The following is a 23,688-nucleotide window of genomic DNA, read 5'->3' as shown; positions in this document are numbered from 1 at the left end:
CTAGGTGGAACTTGTGGCCGCACAGCAGCAACGCGACGGACCTGGCGCCGTCGTGCGCCACCACCACCGGATCCAGGCAGATCGTGCACGCCGCCGCCTCCGGCACCGTCGGCGGCGCGGCGTTCAGGTCCATGTCCATCGCCCCTCTGCCAAGCCTTAGGCTGCCTGACGAGGACGATTTCGATTTGTGTACTGGTGTGGTGTGCAGCCGGGAGGTCAGTGGGATAAGCAGCAGGTCGGTCGGCACAGGGTTGTTTCTTAGGGCTCACCTACCTAGTGATGATTAGGCCCATTTTTTTTTCCGAATGCAATAAGAGAAGGGGCCCGCAAATGCCGTGGACTCAATGTGAAAACAAACTGGGCTTGCAGACCTCGCAGTGGCAGACCGTGTGCCGATGCTCCGCGAAGGCACTTCCTCGTCGCCGGCGCCGCCGTGAGCGCACCGGAGCTCCCAGCACACCGTGAGCGGTGACGGTGAGCCTCCGGTCCTCAACCCTTTCACGGGTTCGCTGACGGCTGACCCGGCCGGTTCGGGGCGCCCGTACCCTTGCCTTCCGAGATGGTGACGTACAGATGTGAGATGTGGCTCATGCATGTCATCGGCTCCTCACCACAGACGCTCGTCGTCCTTATCTGCGGCTAACTTAAACTGATTCGGAGTTCCGGACGGCGAAAGCTTCTTCATGATGACGGTGGAGAGATACTACATACCCCTCGTCGTCCGCCCGTGAGAACGGGCCGTTGGGTTCGTTTCTTTAGCCATAGCCTCCTGCCCTCCTCCAAACCCAACATGGCAACATCCCTAGCTCAACGGTTTCTCATACCGTTACACTCTACGTCACCACCGCTGCGGCATGCAGGACACGGCCGCAGCGCTCCGGTCGTTGCCCAGTTGCACGTTGTTTTGGAAGCATATCCTCTGCGGTACTGCTCTGTGCAGTTGAGTCACTAACGCATGGGTTCGGATCCACATGTCAGTGACTCAACTACAGCTACATCTACTGCAGAGGAGTCTTATCGGTTGTTTTGTTAGAACTACTACATTCATACATGACACTACCATGACGTTAATTATATTCAGTAGCCTGCAAGGCATTATTTTTTATTAATGGGGCAATATACTGACCATCAACGGCGAAGCATCTATATACTATGACTGTCAATATAAAAAAACATCCATCAAAGTGGAATCATATATAAAACCTAAAAGCATTAGCTATAATGCGTCAATGTTGGCAGGATCTAAAAAAGGTTTACAAAACATGTTTAGAATAAATATATATTGTGGTTTATTGTTGTAAAAATGATGATTTAATGTTACCGATCAATGATGTTTTAAAAATATGTTTGTTATGGATGACATAAGTCCATTTTTTTTACAATGAAGACCGTTTGAGATGTATACAGCTATTGCCAGGAGCTTTCAGAACTCAATTTCTATTATGTTCATTGCATACAATCATCTTCATCGATGAAGTACTAGCCTATGTTGCAACAGGTGGCACCTATGCCTTAGGCATTTTTTCAGTGTGGTTAGGACTTCAGCTTTCTCCATGGAGGGTGAACTCAGGCCAGTGGTTCTGCTGGACACAGGGCATACTGTCAATTATCAAGCAAGAAGACGCCATGTGATCAGCTCGAGCATACTACTACTAGCTGGTCATCAGGTCGAAAAGACTTTTCAGTGATCAAAACAATTCATGTCAACGAGAACGTTCACGAACAACCATGGGTATAATTGGGTGGTATAGCAGTAATCAAGCATGTTTCCTTTTTTTTTTGCCTCCATAAATGTGGCATGAGTGGAATAAGTTCATTCTGAAGTAGGGTTAGGTTTGCAAGCGATGATGCTATGATATATTGATTTCATCGCTTGCTTGTATACGTGTACATAAAATTGAATGCCCCATTTCCCCATGCTTCTATCCCTCTGGTGACTAAAAGCTTGAATTTTGGTAACCTTGTTCACAGGTGGCTAACAAGTGGTGCACGTTCGCTTTGGAAGGTAACAACTCTTGCAGTAGGATTGAACCGAATGCATTATCGACTACAATTTGTTTTTGAAGCACAAGTACTTTCAGGAAACTGAACCGGCCGGCATATATTGAGATTGATGAAGTAAAAAAAAAACCTAGGACAAGGTTTTCGTTGACTGAACTTGAGATGACGAAGTCACCAAAGAACATAGAACAATGTTGTTGTTGACTCATTAAATAAACTCACCTTTTTAGTCCGCTTGTTCAGCGACTATAATAATGAAGTGTATTATTCAGGCAATTAGTAAGGCTATACGTCCGACCGTGGCATTCTACATGCGTGCGACACATGGTGACTGGTCAGTGCAGTGATCACTCAGAGAGTCAGCGCGCTCCAATGATCACACCGTGTGGGCCCAATCAACAAAAGTTTTCGTCAGGTTTGCATGGAGTTTAATGTTGGTGTAAGACACAGGGTCAGGCGCATAGGCATTTCCTTAAAGAATATGTTGTATCATGACCAACAGTCACAAGCACTAAATCATAGCATCCACCATAGTTTCACGAAAACGTGGACAAAGAAACGCAAAAAAATTTGTGTCATATATGATTCAACATCAACAACAACACCGTCCACCATTGCCTCAAAGGGTGAGATTGGAAGGAGCCATGCTTTACCACCAACGCACGGGTGTCCGGAAGCGCCATTGAATCATTTAGCATGGGGTTTAAGCACTATGCATGGTTACAAGGCAAGTGTTGGGAGCAACATGAACAAACGACTCTGAACCAGCACGGTAATTCTATATAGTATATAGTACTTGTACATTCAAAAACGAACAGGGTGCTTGATATAATAACACCAAAGACAACAAGCTGCATAGACATAAGATGGCAACAGCCTAATGCTCAACCTGGAGTTGTTTTTCAACTTTTCACTTAAAGAACATAAATCTAAACCAATTTTGTTAATACATAGTTGTGACCAGCGGATAATAGTCATCACAGGAGTGAATGAATCCTGTCGGAAGGTAGAGGCTGGTAATCATTCTCTGCTAGGGAAGCTGCTATATGATGCTTGATTGTGTACAGAACTGACAGTGCCCAGCCCTGCACTTGGTCTCCACCGGGACCCAAAGGCATACTATGGCTGATCAGCACGTCTACGGGCCGGGCATCCTGATTGGGAATGTTACTGTTTTGCACATTTGCACCTATAGCATGATAAATGTCATGAGGCTCCCCATCCTCAGTTGTGTATGATGCAGCAATGGAAGATGCAATTGACAAAGCCCTCGGCTAAGCCCTTCTGGTTGTTGGAGGGAATGGACTGCTTCGGGTGGCGGGAGGGGCTGTCTCCTGAACAACCTGACCTCTCAGACCATGACCATGGCCTACAGATGTAACAGCTGGTGATGACCCTAATGGCGCAACAGAACTGCTCCTGCTTCGGGTCGTGGACCTGCATTATCCGTAAACTGAAACACTTAGCAAGAAAAACGATAGAGAAGACACTTAACAGTAAATTTCGGCATAGTTCACCACAGTATAGTAGATTTATACCATGTTTCCTCTAAACCAGTGTGATTGTCTAGTTAGGACTGATAGCCAACAACATGAACAAATGCATATTGATAAATGCTGATTAATAATACCTTCAAGTTTTTTATCATAGCAATGTGCAAAATATCACAAATCTTAAGAACACCATGCGAGTTAACAAATCTAGAAATTAAACACGCCACTAAGTTAAAAAATTCTAATAGAAGTAAATATTAAATGATGGATTAGATAATAATGAGAGTGCATACTGTGTCGAACGTCGCTGATTGTTACCATCATATCTTGGTACATCAAAGCCAAATGGGGTTGTGAGACGATTGGCAGGATCCACCATTGGAAGAATACCTATGTTGTGCTGCTCTATCTCAGAGTTTCTTGGCTCTGTTCCATCAAAAACTTGAACATTGCTTAACTCAGCAGTTTGATCACCTTCCAGACCAGCTGTACAATGATAAAATGGCTTGGTTTCAGAATTTAATTAGTTTTCAACCATTTAGTTTTTCATATGAGCGAAATATTATTATTGTAAAAAAATTGATCAGTCAAGGGGTAATACTAATACACTTACAGGAAATTGGTTCTAGCCGCCGGTTCCTGCAACAAGAAAGAGATTCAAATTTAAAAACTGGTGACTTTAAACCTAAATTATTCAAAGCTGTATATATCCTTAAATGTGATACTTGAATGAAACATTAAGGTAAGAAATTACTTATGATTACAAAGGTATAGAAGAAATCCTTACTGAAACAAATAATCCAGTGGTGCAGACCCATCAAAGGGAGATTGCCCCAACTAAATCAAGTGAGGGAACATATGTCAAAAACATAGAATCAGATAACAGCTGGTTTTTTTAATATGCTGAATTTAAAAATCTAAAATTGTGAAAATGTATTTTCTTTAACTGTGTGCTAAATCCATGTCCCTTTCCCATAATATAAGACGGAGATATGTATATATGACAACTCAAATAGTGGATATTGTGTTCATAAGAACATAAGAAGAATTAAATATATTTGCCTTTTCGACATAAACACCCATCTCAACCAATTTTAATCCCGGTGAATGTGTGCATCTGACTTGCAGTAGCAAAAAAAATGATCTACCAAACTTTTTTACACAACAATTATGAACTTCATCCCCAAACTTTGAATAACAGTGGCCTAAATAATAATAGACTGACGCTTTCCTATTTAGGTTCTGGCGGGGCTAGCTACAGGGCAGAAGGTTAAACTTTGCCGTGCAAATATTCATTACATTAACAGGCTAATCTGAGGAGAAAATAAATTGACAGATAAATTCCATTGTGTCGTCATAGACAAGAATTAATTACCAAGCACTCACTTACAAAGTCAGCGAGAGCAATTGTTGCCCAAGGAGAATCAGTAGATGGCTGGAGTACATTTGGATTCAACCAGTTGCCGTCCTCAATATTCCGACAATTTGGGCATTGCATTAACCCTCTTGCATTAAATGCCGATCCAATGCAGTCTAGTAAACATAAAGATAGACAGGTCCACATTAGATTAGCAAAATTGCATGTAACCGAAGCTTGCATGTATATGTGCACAAGAAGTCTACATGTCATGCACAAGTGAAATTTACGGGTTCATATATTTGGGTTGCTAAAAGTATTGCATAGACAGTACAACCTACTGTAGATCCATATTATCATAAAAATATTTTATATTCAGTCATAACTCGTTCTTAAGTTTCCACCTCTCATTCGAAGATATCTATGAGGAATTGAATGATGTACGCTGTGCCAGGTGACAGTGAAAATGAACCAGCAAGCTAGGGCTCGGTCTTTCAAAAAAAAGAGTCAACCAAATCTTTCTGATTTCCAACAATTAAATCTCCAATCGACAGTCCACATCGATCTATGTTATATATAATGAACCTGACCAACAAGGGCCAAGCCAGAAGTATATGAATCATTAGAGGGGCTAAACTTGAATTTTTTTTCGAGTGATTTGTATGGCAAAAAAATGTGCCCACATGGTGGGTGCGTCTAGAATAGGAACTGCATGCCCCACTTTGAACCCGTTCTGGTTTCATCCCTGCCTAACCCTAATCCTTCTCCTCTTCACTCCTCCATCGTTACCTCCTCACTCTGTCTTCTCACCAGTGCGCATGGCGCATATACTCCACCTCTCCTTTATCGCCTATGGCATGCCCACGAGCTCCTCCGCTATCTCCACCACCACCCTGACCAGCTTTGGCAGCATGACCACCCCCCGTGACCACACCCGCACTAATCTGACCACTGTCTGCTGCGAGCAACTGCCGTACGTCCACCACCATTGCAGCGGGCAGCGCCCCCACCGCTGCTGTTCTGCCTGTTGACCGCTGAGACCCTCCCTCTACAGCTAGCAGCCACCAAATCCCAAACCACACAACCCCAAACACTAACCCGAATACTACTACTAACATGCAGTGGCGGACCTAGGCGTCGGATGGAGCCTGGGCAAAGCTCAGGGTGCTCTGAGGTTGTGACTACATAAGGATGATTTTGACGGGCGGCAAAACATAGTCTCTTTCCCACGCATGCGCCAGGGCTCGTCGGGCCCTGGCACTGCTGGGGAATCCACTTTCGGTTCCAAACCCTCCTTTAGTATCAGTTGCACAACCGATACTGCTATATCGGTACTAAATGGGATCCTTTAGTACCAGGTCAAATAACCGGTACTAATGGAATATTAAAAAATTAAAAAAAGAAATCCGCCGACCGAAGCCCCGGTCGCACCCCGCCACCATCCGCTCGAGCGCCAAAGTCCTGGCCGCACAGCACCTAAGCCCCGCACCGAAGAGAGAGAGCCACCCTTCCGACTCGTCACCGCCAGCCGCCCTTCCTCCTCGTCGGCCGAGCCTAGTCCCGGCCCTCGTCCCCGCCACCTCGCCTCCCCCGTGACCCCTTGCTGGCCCCTTGCCCGGCTGGCTGCCCTTGCGACGCGCTCCGCTAGCCCCCTTGCCCAAAGAGAAAGAGGTGAGGCCACGCACCTCATCCTGCCGCGCCGCCACCCCTTAGATCCTGCTACTCCCGCCGCGCCTCCACGCTCTCCCACCACACCGGCCTGCAGATCCCACTGCTCCACGCGCCATTGCCCGCTACTGCTCCATGCACCGCGCCCACCACTCTGCCTCTGCGCTCCTCCACCACCGTGCTGTCACCTCACCTCGCCCTGCCGCCACTCCTCACCTGCGTCGAAGTGAGGGGCGCGCGGAGGGGAAAGGGGAGGGGCAGCCATGAGGGAAGTGGAGGGGCACATATGGAGGAATGGAGGAAGAGAAGCGAGGTCGCCGTGAGGGGAGAAGGGAGAGAGGAGGACCGTTCGGGAGAGAGAGGGAGGCGTGTGGATAAGACGGTGAGGAGCAGACGCGTGCGGTGGACTTCAATCCAATGAAGTCCAAATTAGTACCGGGTGGAGGCTTCACCCGGTACTAAAGGTTGCACATTAGTACCAGTGGCCGATACTAAAGGTTGCACATTAGTACCGGGTGTGCAACCTTTAGTACCGGGTGAAGCCTCCACCCGGTACTAAAGGGGTTCACTGGGGGCCTCCTTGGAGACTAGCTGTCCAAAATGCAACCGGTACTGAGCCTCGAGATAAATGTTCAGTTTTCCAATAGTGTGGGTCCGCCCCTGCTAACATGGTTGTTGCCAGAGATGAAGGAACTTGCTGGAAATAGCCTCCTGCTTAAAGTATGAAAATTCAATAAATTCACATCTCAAAAATCTGTCGTCCATGTGTAGCAAAATTCTTCCACACACACACAAAAAAAAAACTAGCGCTGTGTGCAAGCTTTACCTGAAATATGAACTAAACAGCAGTCGTTTAAAGTTTTTTAGGATTGTGATCATCCAATCGAGATCTATCATCTATCCAACCTAAAACCATGATGCTAACACTAAGCAGCAGTGCCCACAGAAACCTGACCTAAAAGGCATACGATATACTAGCAATCAGCACCCGTAGCTACAGCTACCCCAAGGAGCTCAGATCCACCCGTAGCTGCACCTGCACGCAGGTTGCCCGGCCGCGGGAACTCAAAATTCCCAGCAGAAGCACGGACTAATCGACCATAAAAAAGCTCCCGATTTGGCTCGCAGATCAGATCAAGCCCGCGGACGATCGATGCGAGGATACAATCAGGAAGTCGAAATGGGAGCGAGAAGGGATCGAGAGAGAAGGGCGCCTGGCTGACCTAGGTGGAACTTGTGGCCGCACAGCAGCAACGCGACGGACCTCGCGCCGTCGTGCTCGTGCGCCACCACCGGGTCCAGGCAGATCGTGCACGTCGGCGGCTCCGGCGGCGTGGCGTCCAGGTCCATGTTCGTCGCCTCTCTGCCAAGCCCTAGGCTGCCCGAGGAGGACGATTTGTGCACGCCTGGCTTCAGTGGTAGGTGACTGGTGGAGCCGTCAGGTCAGTGAGTGAGATAAGGAGGGGATCGCCGGATCGGCACGCCGCCCACGGTTTACTTGCATGGGCTCGACTACCCAGTGATTAGGCCCATTTTTTTATTACCAAGGGGCCACAAATGCCACGGACTCGATACGAAAACAGAGCTGGGCCTAATTGCATGCGGACCTGGCAGACCGTCGGTCGTCGCCGGAAGTCCGACGATCGGAACGGCGAGCTCATTTTCTCATGAGCTGGAGCAGGAATGGCCGCCACCCACCTCGTCGCCGTTTGGAGTTCCAGCTCCTCGATCACGCTGCAGACGATGGGTTAATGCACGCCGAGACCTCCACGCACCAACCAAACCATTCATCCCTACTTCAAGTCTTCAACCCTCGACGACGCTCTGAATAATCCTCAGAATCCAATTCCTCAAAGCGAGCCCTGCACACCGAACTGCGGCAGTGGTGGGCTGGTCGTCGCTCCTGGCGGACCTCGTCAACCGCGTCGCCAACAACCTCCTTGCCGACGACGACCTCGACTACTACATGGACTTCCGCGCCTTGTGCCACAGCTGGCGCTCCTCCACCGCCATACTGTGTCTTCTGGCTCGACTACCACTCCCTTGGGTCTCAGCATAGTACTACGTACACATAATGCAGGATGACCATGAACTGAGCCAATGCTGGTCTTCTGAGGATGGTGTGATAAGAAGTCTCAAAATCTGCCACCTCGAACTGGGTGTACTCTGTCCAGTAGTGCTCCTTGGTCCCAAATGTAACTGGTAGGACTACCTGTCCAAGAGGTATAGCCGCGTTGCCTGGGACGATCCTATAGAAGGGAGAGCTCGTCGGGGTGAGCAGCTCCGTGATGTTGAGGCCCATCTTATTCAAAGTCTTGGTGAATAGAATGTTGAGGCCGCTGCCGCCATCGATGAGTACCTCGGTGAGCTTGGAGCCAGCAACAACCGGGTCCAAGATGAGAGGAAATTGTCCTGGTTCTGTGAAATTAGTCCACTGATCTTTCCGAGAGAAGGTAATTGGTACCTCAGACCACTTGAGGGCTTCTGGGACCGCTTCGAGGCGGTACCCGGACTCCTACTAAAAATGGTGTTGACAGTCTTAGACGGGGTCTAGATCTTGCCATTGCCATCCTCGTCTTCGTCTTCCTTAGCTTTTCCTTTGTCATTGGTACCCGATGGCTCTGGCAAGTCCTTAATTACTCTGCGTAGGCTGTACCAATCTATCACAGCATGTTTGTGGTGAGGATGCCACAGGCACTGTTTTTTCAAGAGCTCATTGAAAGCAGGTCTGTCTTGGCTTCTGCTGCCTCCTTTCTTGGACAATTGAGATATCACCGTGACAGTATTGTCTAGCTTGCACTTGCGGTTGTGACCTCCCGAGTAGTTATTTCGGTGATCACCATTGCGGTTCTTATTGTTGTCTTTGCCATTGATCTGATTGTTGTTGTGCTGACCTCGATTGCAATTTGACTCGAACCTTTCAAGCTCTTTGTCTTCTTCGTCTACCCATGCTTGTGCCATAATTTTGAGTGACTTGACATCTTGGGGGCGCCATCTACCAAAGTCTTGGAACATATGACGATCGTAGAGACCGTTCTGGAAACAGTCGATCACGTCTTACTCCAAGATGTCTACAATGGTGGCCTTCTTATCGAAGAAACAAGGCAGGTAGCTTCGCAGGGTCTCATCTCACCGTTGCTTGACTTGTGCCAAGTCAAGCCTATTGCCTGGACGCTGCATTGCTCCCACGTAATTGTTGGTAAATGCCTTCTTGATATCTTGCCATGAGTCAATCGAGTTTTACTTCAATGATTCAAGCCAAGTGAGCGGCGCTGATTCCACACATATGGGGAAATAGATGACTTTTGTGTCATCGTTCCCTCCTGCAGCTTGAATTGATAATGAGTAGCATCGGAGCTACTGAACTAGGTCATGCTTACCATCATATTTGGAGATGCCAAGAGGTTTGAATTTCTCAGGCAAAATAGTCTTCTTGACCTAACTTGTGAAAGTTGGGAAGCTATCGTTGATGTCGCTCCTGTAGTCAACTTCGAGTTTGCGCTCACGATGCAGTCCTTCGATGATGTCACGAGCGTCGCGGTTGCTGTTTATCACCTCTTGAAGATCCACCATAGGATGTGCAGGCTCAGGATCGGCTTTGAGGTGGCGGCAGCCTCCCATAGAAGGTGTCTGATTACCCTCGGGTATATCCCTGTTTTGTCTTGCGCCTATGGATTGTCAAGCTAAAGGGCCTCTGTGGCTACTGCCGTGTTGACTTCGCTGGGATGGAGTACATGATACCGAGGCTATCGGATTCTGCCTATCGAGTTGTTCATAGGCGTGTTCCGCCAGCGCTGCCAACTGCCCGGTATATCTATCCTGTGGCATGGCACGGATAATAAGGTTGATGGAAGCAATGGTGGCGAGAAGCGTACGGTGTTGCCACGTTTGGACTGCTTCGAAGGCTTTGTCCAAATTCATGATCGGGAGCCTCTTTGCCAGCTGGCGACGACGATCCACTCTCGTTGCGTACCTTGCTTGTTGTTGTGTTCTTTGATCTTCGGTCTCCTCCCCGACAACGTTGGCGGTTAGCTCATCCTGCGAGACATCATCTGGGTGACGCTTGTGTCGAGGATTCCTCTTCGGTGGATTGCCATTCTCCATATCTTACCCTGTGATGAGGGCGAAGAGTTCTCTGTCTGGAGAGTAGCTTCCAGAACTTGAGGTGATGACTTTTGCAGAGCCGTTGCCTTCAGGGATAGGGGATAGGGGCATCCCTTCCTGATATGGGAGAATGTCGAGGGGGGCGATGAAGCGTGACTCGTTGTCCTGGGCAAGGGCAGGTGGCCTTGTGCCAGGCCAGTGGACGAATCTGCCTTGGGGGGTCGAAGTGATCACTAGGCCCTGCTGCGGACCTGATAATGGTGTCTTATCATCGGAATCCGAGTAATGATCGTAGTTGTGGTCCTCGATCGCACCCGAGTTGGATTGCAATTCGGAAAAAGCTACTTGATAGATGGAAGCCGCGTTACGGAGTCCGAACGAGAATTGGCTCGGAACTTGAATCGATTCACATGATAGCTGGATCGGCTCGTGAGAACCAATCCGAGTAGATGTAGAGCCCGTACTCGGACTTGCTTCTTGATCCTTGGAATAGGTCCAAAATTTCATTGAATCTCTCAACGAATTCCTCCAAAGCTTGGCGATGAAGGTTGATGTCGTAAAGTTTCTCCTCCAGGGCCTCCACGATGTGGCGGTGGAAGCTTCCAGCACCGTCTGCGACGCAGACCCAAGAGCCGAAGATGAACGTCGCACCCGCTTCAAATGTGACTGCGGGTTTGATGATGACTTGTGCCATCGAACTCATAATGGAAATCTCGGTGAATTCCCCTACCTAGCGCACCAGATGTTGGTGTTTTATACCGGCAACCTACCGAGGGGGTACCCGAGGTAATAGATTGGTTGGTGGGGAATCATCGGACCTAAAATTTGAAGGTAAAAGTGAGGACACAAGACACAGATTTATACAAGTTTGAGCCGCCAGAGTAGCGTAATACCCTACATCCTGTTTGGAGTATTGTATATTGTGTCCTGCGCTTGGATGTTGTTTGGTGTTGAACCTCTTGGTGGTTCAGATGGGTTCTCTGTTGTCTCTACCCCCTCGATCTAGGTACCCTTACCCTCCTTTATATACTTTAGAGGGTAGGATAACTAGTCGGGGAGGAGTCCTAGTAGGATTAGATGGTATGATTCCTAGTAGGATTACAGAGGAATTCTGGTAGGAATCCACCTTCTTCCTTCCTTGCAGATACTGGGGATCTATCCCCAACAATGTCGATTAATATTTTTTCATAAGACTTCTGTAATGCTTAATTGTTGGTGTGATGGTGATATTTGTGCCATCAAGTTGCGTGCAATGTTGCCTTCTCTAGATATCAAAATGAACTATGTTGCGTAAATTTGATCTGTTTCAGTAGACCTAATTGCTGGATGAGCATATTTGTATGCTTGATGAATGGGCACAAAGATATACCACATCAGATCGATGGTATGCACATACAAGCATCTCTGTTACAAAGAACCCCTTAGCCAATGTAGAGTAATAGTCAAGCTATTATATGAGCTGGCTACATTATTAACTTTATATGGCATGACTTGTTTGCAGCCAGCAGCAGCAGGCTAAATTATTAGCCATGCTCTAAGTAGTTGCACTATAGGAGGTCTCGTATCATTGCTAGGGAAAGTGCCTTCAGTATCGGTTCCTAACCCCCTTTAGTACCAGTTGTGCAACCGGTATTGCTACTTCAGTATAAATGGGGGGGACTTTAGTACCGGGTCAAATAACCAGTACTAAAGGGGTATTAAAAAATTAAAAAAAAATAAATCCACCCATCGGAGTCCGACCACACCCCCCACCGCCCGGCTGAGCGTCGGAGCCCCGGCCGCACAGCACCTGAGCCCCGCACCAGAGAGGGAGGGAGATGGCGTACTTACTCTGCTCAGCCACCGCTGCCGGTTGCTGCCGCCGCCGGATCTGAGGGAGAGGTGTCCGCTACTCCAAGATCCACGCGCTCCTTGCTCCGCCACGCCTACCGACGCTCCGCCGCTGCACCCTCCCGCCAGAGCTCTGCCGTTCCTTGCCCCGCCACCACTCCTTGCTCCGCCACGCCCTGTCGACGCTTCGTTGCCTCGCCGCACCCTTCCTTCTTGCCTCCATCGCTCCTCGCCACACGTAAGAGGTGAGGGGTGAGCGGAGGGGTGAGGGAAGGGGTGGCGAGGGGATCGATCTGTGTGGAGGAGAGAGGAAGGGGATTCAGCTGGGGAGAGAGAAGGGATTCAATGGGAAGAAGAAGCGAGAGAGGTGCGGGTGAGAGGCTGGATGAGGGGGACAAGCGGATGTACGTGTGGGGAGGGGGTGAGCGTGGGGTGAGAGAGAGAAGGGGAGCTGACGTGTGAGGGGAGGTACCCCCATTAGTACCGGGTACCGGGTGGAGGCTGCACCCGATACTAATGAGGGAGTACCGGATGAAGCCTCCACCCGGTACTAAAGGGGGTCACAGGGAGCTCCTCAGAAACTGGCCGTTAGGCTCGGTACTAATGTTCACATTAGTACCGGATCAAAATACAACCGGTACTGAATCTTGAGACGAATGCTGAGTTTTCTATCAGTGGATATACGTCAGTAAGCATCACAGTCTCTCGCCAGTGACCTCGCATTGGATTCGCCATGCAAACATACGTGGGAAACTTTGGTGGAAGAGTGCATGGATATCCCTGCTGGCCAGTGTATCAAAGCTGTTTGTGTAACTGTAGCCACGGACTTTAGCACAGAAAACTGACAGCTAACTGCAGATCGAGTTTGATGTATTCAACTTTGAATGTGTACACCATTACCCTGCAAGACTGTGGGCTTCCACAAAGGCACAAAAAGCTGATGGGATCATGCATGGGACACCGTGCTTTTGGGTAACCAAAAGATGTGATGCCGCAGTATTTCTAAGTCCGGAACGTTTATTTGACAATAACAACTTAGATTTCTTGAGGAAAATAGTACTCTGCCTAGAGTTTGCTTTTGCTTGAAAATAGTACTGTGCTACTTTGATTTTATAATTCCTATATATTTCAGTCTAATATTTGAAAGATGAAGTGCCAGCAAATAAATGAAGAAGTCTCCATCTCCAAAAACGGTTCTGGAAAATTCGAAAGCTGTGTGTTTAATTTGTTTATGATTCCGTGGGGATGTTAAGTGCACTATGGTCCCCGGGGTTACTGCACTTCATTAGTTGAAGAACTTTCGGTTATCATATAGTACTAATCTTTTTCGAAACTGTCCCATTTAGTGCTAATCGTCGGTGTGATGCTCCATTTCTTCAATATCAAACTTTATAAGCCCTTTTGAACTAAATAAGTGGATGATTGGAACAACTTACCTATCACTACATAAGTGGTGTGTCAAGCACTTCCTGCTTGGGCTGATCTGCAGTACCATCATGGGGTCTCTGGAAGTTTAAAGCTAGCCAAGTAATCAAATCATCCTTGTTAAAGTACTACATTGCAGTACAGCAAAAAGAAGCGCAGAATTATGTTTTATCAACAATGGCTGAATGAAAATGAGCCGCATATTTCACCGAAGCATAATGTATCTCTTAGGACTGAAGGTAGTTTTCTCATGCAATTAAAAAGATCATGTGGAAATCCACAAATATGAAACATCCACCGCTAGGCGTCATAAAATACTGAAGCATTAATATGTGGAGAAAGAAGCTAGATTGACTGGCACATAAGTTATGTAAATTAAAAATACGTCCTTAGTCCTTAATAAAAATAGCTATAAACATGAACTTATCCTTAGTCAGGGAGGAGACCTATACATCTAAATTAATACGTTTTATTTTTCTGTTAGTACAACTGCTAGTGACCATAATAATTTCAGTGGAAGAAGCATGAGTTTATTTCATATTTTTGTTACAGAGAAACAATCTGTGTTACACCAAATGGTGATGCTTGCAATCATCGAACAACTTCATGTTCTCTCATGTATAGCTGGTTACTATAACAAAAAATATATAGTTCAACCACCTTCTATTTTCACTCAGTTTGTCAATAGAACACTTTTCATCCATACAGAAAACAAGATCACTAAAAGCTCCTATTCATCCGTGTCCGGAACCTCCTTATGAACATGTCACAAGCCTGATCAATCTCATCATCCATATTGAACTCCAAACCTTCCACCTCCCGGTTGCTCCTGATGACATCGATCACAGAGGGCTCGTCGAGCACATCAAGAACACCATCATGGCCTTCATCACCCTCATCATGGTTAATATAGTTGTCGTCGTCGTTGAACAGTGAGTGCGTCCAGTCAGGGTAGTCATGCTCATCTTCCTCAAACATCGCCACCTCTGATAGATCAATGACACCATCAAGTTCATGATCAGCTGGCCCCTGGATCCCTGTCACCACCTCGTGCAAGACGAGTGTCTTGCCTCCGTACTCCAACCTTGCCTGCTTCTCTCGGTCTGACGACACAAGCGCATGGATCCTGTCAGAAATTGCACGGACCATCGCCATCTTGCGGCGGAGCCGGGCCAGGACGAGGAGCTTTGTTCTTAGGGCGTCAGTCTTGCTCTTGAACACAGTCACCGCCTTCTTGAGAAGCTCGGGGGCCTTGCACATCCTCATCTTAGAGAAGGATTGTTTCTAATGATCTGCAGTGCTTCAATCTTGGCATGAGTAGATTGCAAGTTGCAGCGAGAGTACTGGTGAGAGAGTAGCTAGGTTTTCGGAGGCATGGGCCTTAATTGTCTTGATGTCCCATGATGGTATATATAGGGAGGAGTTAGGTGGGCACTAAACACTGGGCTGTGCAGCTACAGCTTTGTTCATGTCATGATCAAGCTTTTGACAGCTCAAAGCACGAAAATAACACTTGGAGAAATCAATTGGTATGTCGAGTAAGCACTCCAATTAAGAACAGAACTTTGAGAGTGGAAGCAAAGTAAAAGCTTTCCATGCACGGAAAGCAGTCCAGTTAGGTAGTTTCTCTGAGTAATGCTCCAATGAGGCAACAAAGGGCACCTGCCCCAGGGTGAAGATTGGCTCCCCCAGATCCCAAATTCCAAATCCTCCGTTAAATTATGCGCTAGTAGCTGATGATGGCTAATTGGCCACCGTTTTTTAGAGCGGCCAAAACCGGCGTCGCTTTTGTTTTCTTGGCTACTTCCGTGTGATTCATGCCCAATCCTGTGGGCTCGATCGTGTAAATCGCGGTGCCGTTGGCTGCTTTATTTTGCTTTGCAGTGTTGCCCTGTAGCCTTGGACTGGTAGGTTTTGCTTCTCTGTGTGCGTGCGCTTTGTGGATCGTCTCGTCAGCGGGGAGAGCGAATCGGATCGCGTGCGAGAGGGGAGCTTTCTTCTATCTGTGGCAGATTAATTGGAATGCAGCTGGTCGTCAGGAACACCGTTGGTTCGTTTTTTAGAAAAAAGAATCTTTTCCGGCCTATTTTCTTAATATTCTCAGCTCGCAGGCTGATCACAGATAATAATGAAAAAATATATAGTCGATAGGAGAAAATCAAAAGTCAAGTTTATTATTGCTTCACCATCCACTACCAGAAACCTCAAATTGCCAAGTGTCTATTATTGCTTCTCCATCCACTACCGGAAATCTCAAATTTGCTTCTCCATCCATTCTTGGCAAAGATATTCAAGACGACAACCTCCAACGCCTGCATAAAAGAGGTAAACAAAATCGATCCGCGTACACCAAATTGCCCACATAAGAGCTACAACCCAAACAAAAATAAAACTTCTATCCTTCTTTCTTATACCCATTAACCAATTTCCAAGTATATGCGTTATTGATTTTGGTTGGGTTAACCCGGTAGCAATATTAACAACTTTTCAGATGGTCTTTGCATGTTGACAATCAAAGAACAGATACCTAATTGTTTCATTATAATCACAGAAACAACATTTTTTACTCCCATGCCAATTTCTCATAGGTAAGTTATCCTTTGTTAAAATAACACCTCGTAGGAGGTACCAAAGGAATATCTTTATTTTTAGAGGGATCTTCAGCTTCCATATAAAGTTATTTGTGAAGGGGTATCCTGATTTATGAAATATTGATACATAGACCGTACAGTAAAATTACCATGTCTATATAAGTCCTAGGTGAGTTGTCCCTCCCAACAGAGAGCTGAAAAGTGGCTAATTTGGCTACAGGTTATGCCAGGCAATCAGGTTATCCCATATAAGTCCCAGGTAAGTTGTCCCTCCCAACAGAGAGCTGAAAAGTGGCTAATTTGGCTACCAGGTTATGCTAGGCAATCAGGTTATCCCAGCTAAAACTCTTCTAAAAGAGATATTTAATGGCATATGGTTCATGACACTTGCCACTATAGTATGAGGGTAGTAGACTAGATTATACAGGTTAGGAAATTTCACTTTCAGTGGTTTAGAGTCAACCCAAGTATCCTCCCAGAATCTAGTTTGCGACCTATCTTTAATTTTATCTTAAAGGTCCCACAACTAAGAAAATTTTCCTTAACCTTCAGCAAACCTTTCCAGAAGTGCAAGCTCCAAGTTTAATCTTAACCTGAGAAAAACATTTAGAACTCAAATATTTATTTCTAAGTAAGGTCTGCCATATGCCATCTTCGTTCAGCAATTTAAATAACCATCTACTGGGCAAACATTTGTTTTTTATCCAAAGGTCAGTTATTCCTAGACCCCCTTATCTTTAGGACGACACAAGATATCCCATTCGGCTAGACGATATTTTGTTTTATCATTGTTGCCTTACCAAAAGAATCTAGAACGATAAAAATCCAATCTTTTTAGGAAACCTTTAAGAATTCCAAAGAAGGACATCATAAACATAGGGAGACTACTTAGGACTGAATTTAATAAAATCAGTCATCCCCATAAAATAAGTGTTTGACTTTCCAACTACTTAGTTTGCGTTTAAGATAAGTGTTTGACTTTCCAACTACTTAGTTTGCGTTCGAATCTTTCCTCGATAACACTTTGCATTTCCAGTTTTTTAGACGGGGAGCATGAGGTACACCGAATCACACGTTCTCCCCGTGCTGTTGCGGCAACTGACGACAACATGGCGTGCCTTCGAGAGTTCCTGATTTCTTCTATTTGACACTGGGAGATCTTGTCTGCAGTCTCCGATCGATCATGGTCTGTCGAAGGGAATAGGCGGAGACGATCGTTATTGTGGAGCTCCCTTCTCTTGGCTGGAAAGCAGGGGTTTCAAAATGGAAGGACGATCTGTATGTGTCGCCATGTCGGGGGATACGTTTCACGCGGAATTGTTCATATCTGAACTCATATTTTTGTGCACTTATAACCAAAAAATGAAGCTTCTCAAATACATTCGCACGTTTAGAGTGAGTATGTGTTTGACGGCTGTAAAGATGCAGAAAATACTTATTCCTGCCTCTGTCGGGTGAATGGTGAGTATGACCGTTCTTGAAATTAAATGGGATTGATGTGTACTAGCTTTCAGAGAAACAAGCAATGACCCTTCTTTGGCTGTTCAACCTTTTCAAGCTCGAGTTGGACCTAACACCAAAATACCGACTGGGCAGATTTTGAAGCCGAGGCTTGTTAGGGCCTCCAACTTCGCCAGCTAGCGGCCCCATTCATGTAACTATCGGGTATGTGGACTAGAGCTTAGAAATGAAGCAAGTAAACAGCAAGGTGGTTGATCCTCACACATGAATTCTCTTTTCCACGAAAGAGAGAGCTTTGTAAAAGTATTTAGATCAACTTATCATGATTTTTTTATAAAAATGAATGCTTATTAAATATTATTACATTTAATATCGAGTTAATTACATCAGTAATACAAGAACTACTCAACTGGGTGCAGAATGATCCAACAGCTTGGAATTTGCTTATTACATCGGTGCAAGAGCTTTACAGTTTGGTACATGTACGGTCCAAACCCAGCCATAGTGCGTATTTGTCCAACGGCTCAGCTTGGCTCGTAGGGAACGTCTCAGCTTGGCGCGCTGCGGTAATTCACATTTAGCAAATCACAGGGAATCCGTTCAGCTCGCATCTTGAACACATCCTTTCCCAAAGGCTGCCTCCTCCCTTCCACCCTCCACTAAGGCCACCTCCTCTCTCCTCCACGGGGCAACGGGAGAGACCTCGTTCTGGGTGGCGTCGAGGGCCCGCGCAAGGCGGCTGCCATGGAATTCCCGTTGGCTTGCGAGCTACAAGCCTTTGTACCAGTCAGCAAACCAAGGGGATCGCATGCACGTTAACTCTGGCCGCTTGTCTCTCACATGTCTTATGGAAGCAGGGGGATGCCATTGTCATATTGCTCTTTGGAACTGAATTGGGGAAAGAAAAGATGTAGGTAATTTTGTGTGACAAAGTGGCAAATCCAGTCTCTCATCTCTTAACAAAGTGGTAATTTTGTGTGACAATTCAGGTCAATTTGTCTTGCACTCTGGAGGTCGTTGGTACTAAAAAATGGCAACAGAAAGTTGTACGACTTCTATGCAGTGTGATTTTTAGTTCATACTACAATTTAGCATTGTGGCAATTGATTGAAGGTATAGTACGTGATCTCACCTGCGTGATTGAAGGTGAGGTTTAAACCCCATGCCATGCAACTTTGCACTAAAAATTTGACTAAATTTTGAAAAAAAAATTTAACACTACTATACGCCCCTTCCCCTAACAAAATAAAGCAAAATTTGAGTTTCTATCTCCACCCCTGTTGGCTGGTCAAAGCTTCTTGGGCTCACATTAGAAATTGTTCAGTTGCACAGAATTGAAGCGCAGGGATCTGAGGACCACTGTCTGGTTGCCTGTTGACTGGCCTCAGCTCCTTGGCACGAACAGGTGGGCGGCTTGTGCTAACCCTGCTGATGATAACCCCCGGCGTGAGCGCGAGCGCGGGCGCGGCACCGTGCCGCCGTGCGTTGTTGCGTGCGCCGAACGAGGCCATCCGCTTGACGACGCTCGAAGCGGAGAGTGCGTGGTGTGATGAGGCAGGTTGACGCGACGGGCCGGCACGCGTGTGGGCACGGTAGCAAAACTTTTGGAGGCGGTACGGTGCTAGGAGGATAGAGAGTGTGATGGGAAGGATACAATACGTTGGACTTTTGGAGCTAAACTTCCAGCAGGAGCAGGTACGGTGCTATGGTCCCCGGTGCAAGTTGAGCACCTAAAGCTAAAGACTGAAACACATCTTTCTCGCCCATCACTCTTGCTTTAATTTTGCTGTGGTGCTGCGGCCATCGAGTTGAGAGAGGATTTCTATTTAATCTTGTAGTAGTGGGTCCAATGTTAAGGTGCTGTGGCCATCAGTGAGGATTGGGGTGACAAAGGAAGTTTTTCACTTTTGCGATGTACAATCTCTACCTCATGTATTTGTAAGGAGTGTAAGGCACCACCCATCACAGATTTTAGCACGTATTGAAATGGAGAAAACAAACTGGCACTCATCCACTATGTAATGTTCAGTTAGATTCAGGCATAAAATACAAAGAATAATGTATCTACCAGTCTATCTGCACAACGCTTTGTCATGTAACAAAATGAGTGATTATTATGTCTTATGTGTTCAGCGAAAAAAGTTAACGCCCTCTCATAGCTTCTACCATATTCTAGTATCCCACGCCCACTTCTCTATTGTCGCTCATCAGGTTGTCAGTGTACTAGTCTCATCATAGTTCATCCCTTACACCATTAACGTAAACTAGAAATGCAAGATCACAAAAGGCTAAGGTTCATCTGACTGCGACATCTCCTAATGAACATATCACAAGCTTCATCAATCTCATCGTCCATGTTGAACTCGAGACCTTGAGCCTCCCGGTTGCTCCTGATGATCTCGATGACCGAGGGCTCATCTAGCGCACCAAGAACATCAAGTTCCTCGTTGTCGTTTTCGTTGTCATGACCGTCCTCCTCATCCTTGTAACAATTGTCATCGTCGAAAAGGGAATTGGTCCAGTCAGGGTAACCATGGTAACCTTCCTCAAACATTGCCACCTCAAACATACCAACATTACCATCCCTTCCACCATGATCTCCAACTGGCTCCTTGCTCGTCGCCATCGCCTTGTGCACCGTGAGAGCCTTGCTGCCGTGCTCCACCCTAGCCTGCTTCTCCTGGCCCTTCAACTTGGCGAGCCCATGTATCTGGCGAGACATCGCACTGATCATCGCCAACCTTCGGCGCAGGGATGCCAAGAAGATGAGCTTTGTTCTTAGAGCGTCGGACTTGCTCTTAACGGACGTCGCCGCCTTCTTCAGGAGGTTGGGGGCGCTCTTGCTGATCCTCATCTTTGATGTGGAGGGCTTATGAGGCTGCTTGTCAAGAAGATTTACTAAGGAGTTGTTGTGCCTCAAGCTTGGCACAAGTGAGTAGTATGTCAGTGAATTCCAGAGATGAGATAGCTTGTAAGTTTTAGAGGCATGGGCTTTGTATTGAAGCCCCGTGGGGGTACTTATAGCCAGGGTGGGGCAAGCCTTTGCACTGACCTGTAGAAGTTTTGCAACTTTTTTTTTTGTGATCATGTCAAGATCATGCTTTTGGAAGCTTTAGAAAAAAAAAATGAAAATCTTTTGGTGCCTCAAAGCACGAAAGAAACATTGAAGAAAAAAGAATTAGCATGTGGAGTAAGCACCACAATTAAGAACCGAACGTTGAGAGTGAAAGCAAAACTACTAAAAGTTATGGCAAGGGAAGGTCGTAGCAAAGTGGGAGAAAACGATATGGTAAAAGAATCCCAACTAGGTAGGAAACGACACCTGTCCTATGGTGAAGATTGGCTCCTCCGGATCCCATCATCTTCGTCGCCGATGGTGGCTGTTCCACCATCTCTTCTCCTTGTGGCCAATTGTCATGCTCATGCCCGGCCCAATGGGACTCAGGGTACGGTGCCCAATCGTGATCTTGCTTGGCTCGCAGTGCCCTCAGCTTTCTGATGCTTTTTACACTTTGCGGTGCCGTGATTTTCCTACTGATTTCGCTTCTTTGCAGCTCGTCAACACATGAAAAGACGATCGCGTGATTTCGTCTTTTTTGTTTTTCCATGGCATTGGCCGGTCACACCTGTTGCTTCGTGCCCATGCATTTGCCCTGCTGTGGGGTGGGAGCTGTCCAGAACAGCACGTGCCCCCCGTGCGCGAGCTGTGGCAACTGAACTGACCACAACACGGTGTGGGCATGTGGCTTTTAAAAATAGTTGTTCCTGATCAATCGTGGCCCAGCGAGTAATACGAAAAAATATGATCTCTCTGATGTGGAGAACTCCATTATTAGCCGAAAAGAAAAAGGCAGCTAGGGGCCTAAAATATATGAGGTAGAATTAGCATGAGTTTCATGGCCACGGAGAAGTCAGAAGATATTTGTAGTAGTTGCTTTTTGCACTGCTGCGAGTACAGGGACGGAGCAAGAAAACATCCATGTCGAGGGCCAGCGTCTAGTTGATTGATCATTAGTACTTGGGGCATTTGTATTCTTGCTCCTGTTGTGTAATATAATTGTGATTTTACTCTTATTTTTTTAACTTTGTGATTTTGCCTCGCCTATTCACAAGTCAATGCGATCTTGCCCCTAGTCAACGGTTAAAATAGGGGCAAATACGCAAGCCCAAGCGCAAAATCACAAGAACTTGTGAATAGTTGAGGGTAATATCACAAAGTTAGAAAAATGAGAGTAAAAATACAATTGCACTTCAAAGTAGGGGTAAGATCACCAAAAATCCTTAGTACTTCTGTGCATCTAGCATCATGGGCGCGGGGATATGTGCAGGGTGGTAAAGAGCCCTCCAATTTAGCCTAGTAAATTTAAGTATCAGGTTAAAATACCATATGATTTTAAGCTAAAAATAGATAGGACTGAATTACATTATGAAGGAGGTACAAGAACCATAATCTATTACCACCTCTAAATACGTGTCTCTCCCTCCTTCCCACCTCCCCGAGCGTGTACGAATGTGCTCATAATGCGACCATTCTTTGTTAACACCTGCAACTCTCACCGTTTTGGTTGGTCAAAGTTTTAAATTCAATGTTTAATGAAGTTGTTCCATCATCAACACGGTGGGAATTGGTCAAGTGGACATCAATCATTACAAGAGATCTCCACTATCCACTGGAATATGTGATCATTCTCGAAAATAAAATTTTGCATAAAAATAACGAAAAATATTTTTTGAAAAATATCTTATAGAAGGGATTAAGAAAAAACATATCTTACCATGAATATTTTACACAACGTTTGTAGAGAAGTACAAAAATTGTTTTCTGAAATAATTCTAAAACCAATTTTAACATTAAAAAATATTTTTCCTAAGTTTGTAAAAAAGTTGCCAAAAAATTCAATGGTAACTTTTGAAAAATAGCTTTTTATCTTCAGAAATTGGTAAGAATATACCTTTTCAAAAGAATGGGTTCCAGATGCACTGGGACCAAGGTAAACTTTGCCAAAAAAAAAAAAAGACGATTGTTGGAGAGGGATGTGAGCATGCTTAGGCACATGATAATTAGCATGCATCATCCATTATAGTATTGGACGAGTAAATGGAAACTACCAGCAGGGAAATATCAGAGATACGCTGCTGCGCACGGTAGGAATATCGAATATGTATATGATCTTGCTTGGTTGCTGGCCTCATCCTGCCACACCGGCAGGTTGGGTGGCGCCTAAGCTATGGCGTCGAAGAAGATCGGCATTACACCCAGGTGAGAAAATGTGTGAAAAACTGTTGTGTTCCGTGTGGCGCACCTAAAGTTTCACAACCACCAAGCAGTGATCAGTTTTTTTTTTTGTTATTAGTGGGCAACCAAACAACTCCTATATCTGTAGTTCTGTATATAGATAGAGGGTGAAACATGCCCAGAAAATTTATATACCTGTATCTAAAGCTCTAAACTAAAGGCATGTGCACGTAAAAAAATGCTTGTAACGTATGAAAAGGTACAGAACGTTTTTTTTCTCGTCTAATATATGCATGCCCGAAATGGGGTCTAGTAAGGGTAGCTTTCATGTAACACAGTTGATATCTTCTTCATTTTGTTGGCTGGCCCAACTCTCAACCCTTGTGTTCTAGCCTCCACCGAGAAATCGCCTTTGCTTGCTATTGTGCTCTTGGCACGGAGAGGATCGTTTGGAGATCGATGGACACACTTGTCGCTGGCTCTCGCTCCCAAAATCCGCTGGTCTCTGGTCCGCTTTTCTAT

General features: G+C 46.1%; 3 protein-coding genes across 3 annotated transcripts; all 3 read right to left on the bottom strand.

Moving 5' to 3' along the window:
* Positions 1-2,756: 2,756 nt before the first annotated feature.
* On the bottom strand, positions 2,757-8,205 carry LOC117846022 (uncharacterized). The gene is made up of 6 exons (XM_034727121.2): positions 7,743-8,205; positions 4,885-5,027; positions 4,282-4,331; positions 4,108-4,133; positions 3,788-3,980; positions 2,757-3,438 (listed from the first exon to the last, which is right to left on the bottom strand). The coding sequence occupies exons 1-6, from the start codon at positions 7,867-7,869 to the stop codon at positions 3,276-3,278; spliced, it is 702 nt and encodes a 233-aa protein (XP_034583012.1). The 5' UTR covers positions 7,870-8,205; the 3' UTR covers positions 2,757-3,275.
* A 6,181-nt stretch (positions 8,206-14,386) lies between these two features.
* Positions 14,387-15,262, bottom strand: LOC140222003 (uncharacterized). The gene has a single exon (XM_072291971.1). It carries the CDS (start codon positions 15,142-15,144, stop codon positions 14,599-14,601), a length of 546 nt encoding a protein of 181 aa, XP_072148072.1. The 5' UTR covers positions 15,145-15,262; the 3' UTR covers positions 14,387-14,598.
* Positions 15,263-20,208: 4,946 nt separating this feature from the next.
* Positions 20,209-20,784, bottom strand: LOC117844337 (uncharacterized). The gene has a single exon (XM_034725066.1). It carries the CDS (start codon positions 20,782-20,784, stop codon positions 20,209-20,211), a length of 576 nt encoding a protein of 191 aa, XP_034580957.1.
* Between the last annotated feature and the right edge of the window lie 2,904 nt (positions 20,785-23,688).

Source organism: Setaria viridis, chromosome 2 (assembly GCF_005286985.2).
Source record: "Setaria viridis chromosome 2, Setaria_viridis_v4.0, whole genome shotgun sequence".
NCBI lineage: Eukaryota > Viridiplantae > Streptophyta > Magnoliopsida > Poales > Poaceae > Setaria > Setaria viridis.
Note: the sequence above shows the minus strand (reverse complement) of the source record. Positions and strands in the feature narration are given on the sequence as shown.

Bases quoted from the DNA above. Each gene is read 5' to 3' on its own strand.
- LOC117846022 (XM_034727121.2), bottom strand. From the start codon at position 7,869: ATGGACCTGGACGCCACGCCGCCGGAGCCGCCGACGTGCACGATCTGC. The intron at 4,134-4,281 runs GTAAGGATTTCT...TTCTTGTTGCAG, and splicing joins CCACTGGATTATTTGTTTCA to GAACCGGCGGCTAGAACCAA. The intron at 3,439-3,787 runs GTATGCACTCTC...CGGATAATGCAG, and splicing joins AATCAGCGACGTTCGACACA to GTCCACGACCCGAAGCAGGA.
- LOC140222003 (XM_072291971.1), bottom strand. From the start codon at position 15,144: ATGAGGATGTGCAAGGCCCCCGAGCTTCTCAAGAAGGCGGTGACTGTG.
- LOC117844337 (XM_034725066.1), bottom strand. From the start codon at position 20,784: ATGAGGATCAGCAAGAGCGCCCCCAACCTCCTGAAGAAGGCGGCGACG.